The sequence below is a fragment of the Antennarius striatus genome, chromosome 14, assembly GCF_040054535.1.
Source record: "Antennarius striatus isolate MH-2024 chromosome 14, ASM4005453v1, whole genome shotgun sequence".
Classification (NCBI taxonomy): Eukaryota; Metazoa; Chordata; class Actinopteri; order Lophiiformes; family Antennariidae; genus Antennarius; species Antennarius striatus.
The window spans coordinates 15,361,455-15,370,947 of NC_090789.1; the positions used below are offsets into that span (position 1 = coordinate 15,361,455).

General features: G+C 41.3%; 1 protein-coding gene across 1 annotated transcript; it reads right to left on the reverse strand.

Annotated features, from left to right (window-relative positions):
* Positions 1-5,379: 5,379 nt before the first annotated feature.
* On the reverse strand, positions 5,380-8,872 carry edn1 (endothelin 1). Its single transcript, XM_068333429.1, has 5 exons — positions 8,168-8,872; positions 7,722-7,872; positions 7,245-7,394; positions 6,897-7,001; positions 5,380-6,341 (listed from the first exon to the last, which is right to left on the reverse strand). The coding sequence occupies exons 1-5, from the start codon at positions 8,226-8,228 to the stop codon at positions 6,203-6,205; spliced, it is 606 nt and encodes a 201-aa protein (XP_068189530.1). The 5' UTR covers positions 8,229-8,872; the 3' UTR covers positions 5,380-6,202.
* Positions 8,873-9,493: the final 621 nt, after the last annotated feature.

Sequence of the window (9,493 nt, forward strand, 5' to 3'; positions counted from 1 at the left end):
ATGAACAGACCGGGTCTGAGTGTCGGACAGGGTCAGTGTAAACCGGGGCAGGTTAAAAAATGTAGTTCAATACTGAAGGGGAGCTTTAACTACATCTGAAGGCTTGTATTCTTGTACTGTTACACATCAGTATTGAGATGCTTCCATTGATGGTTGTAAAAACTGCAGTTTGAACATGAAGTGTTCCACAACCATCATCACCACATCTTTTTACAGCATTTGACCGGTTCTGCCACGAACAGAGATTAATTTAACACTTTTGACATCACCGACTGTTTATCACAGTGCCTAACATTTCAAGGTGCATCAAAATTAACAAATAATTACTCTCAATTATATGTGTTATAACTATCAGATAGGATTTCATGATCGTGACAGTCATAAGAATATACAAATTAACGTTGTGTGATCAAACGTTTTGTTTTGCGTCTCATCCAAGAGGCTTCTTCAGCTCTGAACTGACGAAGCCTTCATACATGCCAGGCCGGTCTGTCAACATTCAGCTTCAGCATCCGTCAGAGGGGATTGTCATCATGTGTTGAGAGAAAGATAGAGGATGGAAAAAGATTCACTCCACCCGCTGGAGAAAGGAAAACAAACAGGAACACGAACGCTTTAAGGACATGTTGGTTCTTCATGTTTTATCTCAACAAACACAAAGCAGATTGACATTCTATTTCCAATGCTAAGTCAGCACTTTTCTCAGGCTGACATATTTATTCAAGGTCCGATATATCAGCCGCACTTAATTGTTGACAATTAAAACAATAAGAAAAAATATGGGTCAATATCATCTGTCTGCCAACGAGACATTCATATCTCTAGCATGTTATTATTGGAACCTGATAACATGCTAACAGCACCAGGGCTGTGAGATGAATGCAGATGTTAGCATATTCACAGTTATAATGCGAATGTGAAGACGTGTGATACGAGTAGCATCTTAGTATCAAAGTGCAGCTGAGATGAGCCAGTAAAAGGCAGGGGATCGTAGTTATTCATGTGAGGGGCCCGTGAGCACATCCATCAAATGTCATGACAACCCACCTGATAGCAGCTGTCAAGGGTGTTTTGAATAATGACATGGGGTTGAAGTGAGCTGCTTTGCTTTTACAGCACATTGTTTATTGAGCATTGACAATATAATACAAAACATCATGTGAATTAAACACCCGGTGTAATAATTAGGGCAGACTTTTTGCAGAAAATCCAGCTTCAGTACTAAAAATAGCATATTTTTTCCCTGCAGAATTATATAATTATTTAAGGATTTTTTTTTTGTTTCTACTAGGGTTTGGTTTTACCAGCGTGGTTTCATTCATTAAATCAGATGCTCCCCCTAAACCCAGTTTTTTAGAATTTAAGATACCAAATTACAACCCAAAAATGTTTACCTGCTTGCTTTTGTGGGAATAATCATTAGGGTACATCCTCTGGGAATAATGAATGATAGCTCAGACTTTTGTGCAAATTCATTAAGTTATTATTGACACGTTTTACTAAATCTGGTGGACAGATAACAACATTAATCCATTAAAGCCCATCCATTAGATGTTGATGTGTTCCACTTAAAATGTATTAAAATTCATTGAACCCCTCCTCTTGGGACCATGAGCGTCCACACGAACACAAGTTTTAATCCATCTAGTGGCTGTTGATATCTAAGGTAGTAGACCGTCTGTCTGACTGGAGCGGTTAACTTCTGTGGTTTTCACACCTCCAGTGAGGATGAAGAGAACTTCCACAAACATTCCCTCAGGGTTTGACAATTATTAATGATCAACAGTGGAAATTATCTGGAATGCTCTTAAGACTAACACCTGTTTCTCACTTTGGCAAAAAAATGTAAATAATTACTTTAAGTGATGAATGAACGTTTGTTTTACCATGCATTTATTATCTGTTTACATGAAGCAAACATCTGTTATGTAACGTGTATATAGTAAAAATGTAGGGGAAATGTGCTTCTCATCATCCCTGACTCACTGAGCTAATTTTGGTTGCCATAAGTCTGACTGTTGCTGAAATTTAGTGCTTAGATCTTTGTGTTCTGAACATTCTTTACATTCTGTACATTTGTGTATATGAGCAGTAAGTGACAACCCCCCCCCCCCCAACACACACACACACACACACACACACACTTTTTGATTTCCAAACTGCTGTGAGTTTGAAGGAGGAGTGGAGCAAACACAACTCATGTCTGTCAGCTCAGTATTTTGTACTCTTACAACTCTTTTCAGGGTCTTTTCTCCTGGCTAGGAGGCGTTCACTGGCCCCGGGACAGACTGAGAGTGGGATTACAGGCTGACTACTTGTTGAGAGGTCCCTGAACAGATCATTACAATATGCTTTCTGAGAAGTGTGTTCATCCTATTCGCTCTGATGTGATGGCAAATCAAATTCAGTGACAGAATCTGATATCAGTCACTCTCTGTAATCTCACTGACAGGTTTCCTGTGGTACTCAGTCTCCCCAGTATTTGATTCTTGGTGAATCTCAGCTAAACCCAAGGTTTGACCACGGTAATTAAGAGTAAGAGTTGCCTTGGCACAGCACATGCTGGGTGGACAACAGGGCGTTGGGAGGCAGAGTCGGGCGTTGGTTGGACGTCAGAAGTCTAGGCCAGTCCGCCCGGCCCAGACGGTCCTCGCTCAGAGACCTATTGTTTGGCTCCTGCGCTCGAGAATTCCTGTCGAGTCGAGGAGATTCCTCGCTGTGTAATGGGTTATTATGTTTGTCGCTCTATTCAATAGGCTAATGAGTTATGCCAAAAGCCAATGTCTCAGGGGAATGTGTTGCATAGAGCTGCAGGGTTTAGAGGGTAAGAGCCATTGTGTTGAGTCCCGAGCTTGTCCGTGTGATGTTAACCTCTTCAGAGAACAGGTACATGAATGCATCTACTTTTAGCAACGCGACCGCAGAACTCACCGTTTAGGATGTACAGAGAAATGTAGATTTAGAAGAGAAAAGGAGCCACGTCATAGAAACAAGCATGCAGCGCTCATTTAGATAAAGACAGATAACAACGGAGGAATTGGTGTGTTAACGAGGCGGCATCGTGTTTTCATCTAATGCCACTTCATGTTTCTGATTTATTTATGATTTTAATCCACTAGATCTACATAACACTTTTAGTTATTTTTTAGGATCCAAGGTAATATACAAAAAGCATTTCATCACTACTGATTTAACTACCAAACAGTTTGTGAAAGAGTTTACATTTGCCCAACTTTTAACCCTACAGAACCCACACCCATTTATCCTGACAGGAAAATTATGTGGGTTATACCACAGACCAAGTGGACCAAGAACACATTTCTGAAGTTTTTTTTTCCAGTTTTATTGTTATAGGTTTTATTATTATTTTATTACTATTTTGGAGAGCTCACTTTCTTTCACAAACACATGACTGTCACATGGTCATGGTACCAGGATGTTGAGTATACAAGTTAAAATCAGACATAAAGCTTTATAACAAAGCTACAAGGAAATTCAAAGCATGTGACACCGGTGTCACCGTAAATCCTATGGGATTAAGTTAAAGGTTTGGTGAAAGCAAAAAAATAGTTTTTCTCCTCTACTCCAGATAGCTGCATGAATTCAAATTGTTTTAAAAGCATACATACATACATACATACATACAAATACAGCATGTATCCGTGTTTGGATGTAATGCTTGCATGGAAAGTAAGAAGATGTAGCGCTCCTTGCCTCCGGTTTAGAATGAGGTATCTCACACTGTGTGACCTCTGCCAAGATTTCCTTAGTTATTCTCATTTTCAGGATTTTATTCTACATTACTTTGGGGACGTTTGTATGTTTCAGCAGCTCTGGGTTGGATCTCATTGCCATGTTGCCTGCAACTTTGAATGATGGTTAACAAACAACAACTGACAGATCATGCACAGCACGCCTTTAACATTTGTGGAATGTATGTTGTTGTGTATCCAGCTGTCCATTAGAAAGCATCAGTGCTGGACAAACAGCCGCTGTGTTGAGCATTATGCTGCTTTATTGTTCACTTGATAACACTTCCTTTACAGTCCCAAGAGAGCACGTTATCAGATGAACTCTCATTAACCGCCGTTGGCCTGGCTGCAAGGATTAGCCTGCGCTGAACCTGTGTGGTGGGATTGAACGTATTATTTGTTGGTCTTCTAAATGTTTGTTTCCATTGTCTTCAGACTGAATTTGCTTTTTCCTCCAGTTGACAAGTCTTAGAAATGTTTTTGCAAAAAAAAAAAAAAAAGGGTCTGCCTTTTGGAAAATGTAGCTACAGAAGAGACTTTTCAAACCATTTTGTCTCGAGCAGCGATGTGATCAGTGACTTTCAGAACCAGCTTTTTTGATCGCACATGTATCACTCAGGTATAAAGGTGACAAATCTGACTCATTGTTGGGGCTTATTTTCATTATTATTTCTGAAACCAAAACCAGGAATGGTGATATTTTAAAGGACTTCACCCTTCATTCTTTATCCCAACGGTAGTTTAGAGCTCTGCTTTTAAAAGACACATTTTAACATGAGGCTTTTGCTCTCCAGTGAACACAGTGATGTACATTTTTTAATTCAACCGTTTCTAAAATGATGTTGAGAAAGTTCTCCATCATGGGCTCTAATTTATTTTCATCTTCTGGGAAGTTTGCAATTTTTGTGATTCAGAGTGTAGCAGCAATGAAACTATCAGTAATTTAGTGATTGAAGTGAATTGGAGTTGAATGAGTCAATATCATGTTAAACTCTCTGCCAGTAGAATAAAACTACAGTAGTTTCAGTGTGGGTAGAACAGATGCTGGCAGGGACAGCTGTACATAATAGTCCTCATCCGCAGTAGTCATTAGAGGTGAGCGGAGAGGCCTCGACAGGCACTTCAGACACGAACATACGGGTGAGTCAGGCTTTGTTGGATTTTAGCTGAGTCACTTGTCAGTAAAACTTGTCAGTAAAAGACTGGTTATAACAGGAGATCATTACAGAGCTGAAAGGAAACAGTGCGATGGTTTCTTTGAAACACAAGACGCTGACAGAAACCTCACATCTCCTTTCAGACAATTGAAAGGGCGCTCTAGTTCGGCAGAGATGAAGGGCAGCGTTGGTTTTTGTTCTTTCACTTGTTTTCTTCCATATCAACTTGTTCTTATCATCTCACCTGACTCATATTTTTAGTCACTCATCAACAATCTTCTGAACTCAGACGTCATCTGATAAGTCTCTAATTCATAAAACCCAGTGCTCAGAAAAGGTTTAAAGTGTTTAACTCAAGGTGATTTTCTCAGGACTATGAGTCGTTACAGCTTCATACATCAAACTGATCAAACATTCAATACAACACAGGACACAAAACAATGAGGATGGAGGATCTGTGTTTAAATAAATGTAAAAATTTATTTACATTTGGCCAAAATCTGGTGTTAGGTAACAAAACATTTCACAGAAATGACAATTCAAATGAGTGACGGACCAATATGGCCATCAAATGACATCATGTATAAAGAATAAATAGAATACAAACATGTTGAATGAAAAGTTAACTTATAATAAATGCTACCTACTCTGTGATAGCATCCAAGTAAAAAGCAGCTACTGTACTGCATAGCTACAGTGACCTGTGTCCTGACATAGAGGAGATGACCTGTTATGTAAAATGCAGTAAATAGTAAGAGGTGTCTTGTGTAAAGCTCACAAGGCACCTGATAATCCCATTAATGTTTTGTAACTGTGTGAGGAAAATATCGGCATTTTGAAATATTTTAAGCAGGACTGCCTTCATCCGTATGCGGCAGTGGTTTGTCTGAGATGTAAGTTAAATCCTTCCAGTAAGATTTGAAATGCTAAGTGGTCTCCTGTCATCCAGTGGAGTATCAGGGACCAGGTCTACAGTGTCCTTGGTTTTGCAGACTGGGGGGGCCAAGTCCTCTGTTCAGCTTATCTACTTTCACCTGACCTCCTGTATCGTCTTTGACCTCCTTCATGTGTCTGATGAAGTGCGACCAGGTCGGGTTGTAAATGCTCTCTGCTCTGCTGCAGACATGTCATGACGCTGCCGCAATGAAGCCAACATGGAGTACATCTTCTGGCCTTGTTCGTCCTCTCTGTGGCCTTCTCCAGGACCCCTCCCCCCCAGTAGAAGGCTTTAGAAAGGGCTTATGAGATGCCTTCCCCTTCTGTACGACAAGGTGCGGGGGTTATGGTTCTTCTTTAGGAGGCTGCGTTCTTGCTCTCCCATGCCCTCGCCCTGTGGCGTTGTCTTATCCTCCACTTCTCCAGCAGCAGGCGGGTTTTCAAGGCAGACCTGATGGCTACAGGCGACACCCGTTTCTTGTCCCCATTAGTCATCCTGTAGACAAAGACAGAAGACAGAAAGGAATCAGACATCCGAACTGCTGATCTCAAATTATGTAAGAGGTAAACTTATAGCAGGGTGGATTTGAGCTGTCAGTCACTCACGTCAGAAACGCAAAGTGGGCCAAGAGGCTTTTGCAGATCGCTCTTTGAAGGGATTTGAACAAATGGAAGTGTACGGTTCGAAATATAATGTGTGTGAAACATGATGATAGATGGATCCGATTGGGGGACGCAAGAGTACTCTCATTGCTACACGACAGAAGGGAGCGTGTCTTCCACACGAATTTTTATGAAATTCACGAGGGAACTATGTCATCATATCATGCAGGAAATTCCAGTTCTGAGGGTTAATCTTGAAAATCCTGCCTTATTTAACTGTTTTTTCCTCCTCTCAGGCTCTGATTTTGAGCATGTAAACATTTTGCACTCTGAGATACACTGCTTTATAAAAGGCCTTGTGTTTTTTGTGAGGTTCTAATTACCATGTCCGCATATTTTGCAAATACAGTGAGTGGTTTTCAGTTTCTTTCTGTGTGGGTTATCTTACCTCTTAATCCTGCCCGTGTCGGCTGCCAGTTTGTGTTTGCACTGCGCCTCAATACAACCATCGCCCTCGGCAGAGTGGATCACCTTGTCTGGCAGCGTCTCATATCTGTGGGCGAAAGTGTACACAAAAACACTCGATTAGCTGAGGCTCACGTTACAATCATTCATCCAACAGTTTCGAGACATTTAGGGACATTAAAGAGACCAAACTTGTTCTCACATGTGATGGAAACAAGCCCAAAAGCGGTAGAGTACAGTAACTGACTGACAATTCATTTTTTGATGATTGATGGTTTATTGCTTGTTCACGAGATGTTTTCATGATCTTATAAAAATGTAAATTACACACCTGAGGGATTTTTCCAACCAACAGAAGTTTCTGCATGTGCTGTCATTTTCCCGAAAACACTGGCACCGGGGTCCTCCGCCGGTTGCCATGGTATCTGCGGCGGCGCGCTTCGCCCTGGGAGCGTTCCCCAGTCCGTAGGAGACAACGCGCCTGAACGGAAGAGGCGCAGCTGGATGAGTGGACGCGTTAAAACACAGTGAAGTTCAACCGCAGTGTGGCTGGAGATGCGCGCAAGTTATGAAAACACAAGTAACACGTAAGACTCATGAGGTCGGTGAGCTCCATGGTACCTCACACACAACACAAAGCGACTAATTTCTCCAAATTGTTCGCTTCATGTTGCGCACTTTTCTTTTTCAGGCTCATTCGTCACGGGCTGTGATTTAATTTAATTTTTCCAAAAATAAATGAATGGCCTTCTGCACTGCAGATACAGAAGCGAGGCTGCTGGTGGTTAAGGGGACGGCGGCTACTTACTCAGGAGTGTTGACCCAGATGATGTCCAGGTGGCAGAAGTAGACGCACTCCTTGTCCAGGAAAGTGGCGCAGGAGCAGCGTTTGGTCCGCACATGGCGCCCCTGGGTGGCAGTGGAGGCAGTGGGTGTCTCTTTAACAGGTACAGCACGGACTGCAATTTAAAGTGTAATTATTATTATTATTATTATTATTATTATTATTATTATTATTATTACATATTCAACTATGTTACACATATAACATTATTCTACTTGTAAAATGCATAAAGCGAGCTTGTTGTAAGAAGAACTGCAGCGAGATCCCGCTTTGCAAAGATTGAATTCAGTCTTTAAATCATTTTAGTACCTTAAACGTGATATACTGTATCTGACACGACTTTTGTCTTTTAAAACACAGTCAAGCGGTAAAATTGCTCGTTTTGACTGTTGAAAGTGGGTCAAAGTTACCTGTGGACAAAATCCCGCAGTACATCACTGATAACACGGAAAACAAAAAGTATATATCCATTTTAGACGCTCTTCTAGGGCAAAATATCACTCAAGAAAAGTAATAATCCTCCAAAAGTGATGTAAAACCAGTCATCCAGTTTATCACTCCTCTGCAAAAGTGTGTCGGTGATCGTCCTGAGGGTTCGACGCAGTCTGTGTCAATCTGGCTCCACATGTGCAGCGCGTTACTTTATAGGAGCCACCCGCTTTCCCGCCTCCTGCCGCAGCGCCGCGCAGTTGTATCCTTTGGTTTGTCCCCAGACAATGATGTTTGTTAGTGTTGGCCACTGGTAAGAGTGCAGAGGCGAAGAGGAGGACTTTGAGATGCTTTGGTTCCAAAATAGTGGATGAGGGGAGACGGTGGGTGATTGATCGCGTCCCTCTGTCAGAGTCGTGATCTGTGGATGAGCTGCCGGTTCATCTCTCGTCCAGCAGGTGGCAGTAAAGCAGCGAGATTGAGCGGCGCACACAGGAACACAGCGCACAAGGGTGGAAAGGTTAAACGTCAAGGTGACGGTAAAACGAGGTTTAATTTGAAAAAAATAAGCTATAAGTAAACAATAAATAAGAGACTGATTGAGAGATGCAAAAACCAGTGTGTTTGTGACTCATTTCTGATAACAAATTATACCCTGTGTGCCCTGAAGTAGAGTGAATGCAAATAAAGAATAAAGAACAATTACACGGTAGGGAAGTGGCAAACATACAAAGAAAAGAGCCATCTATACAGGACTACTGACACGTGCATAATGCACATAATCGGCTATTATCACATGTGTGTCATTGACATATATTGATATACAGTTGGTAAACATACCACAGTAACGACAAACAGACATAGTTAAAGAAAATAAAGGTGTAGATGTTGAATACTGAGCTATGAGAGTACCCACTAATAAACTGTTTAGTATTTATGCCTATAAAAGTTATAAAAAGGTCAGTCTGACAGTGATTATTATTGTTATAATACAAAATACCCTGGCCAGACGTTTCTCCCAGTCAGATTCTTCTGCGATAAAACAGTGTTCAAAGCAAACAAAGATGGCTTTATCTGCTATTCTTATACCCTTCTTGCAATTCTCGTGAAGAAATGCAAAAATGTGTACATGAAAGGATAAGGACTTTAAATCTCAGCTAAAACAAGGGCTCTGTGATGAGCTGTGTCAGCTCCTTTTGAAACATTAGTTGGTGTCCTTGAAGTTTGAGCCTGGAGAGCCAGCGGTCTGTGCTGCAGACAAAGAGTTTTCCTGGCAGAAAGGGATTTTGTCCTTATTATCTAGACTA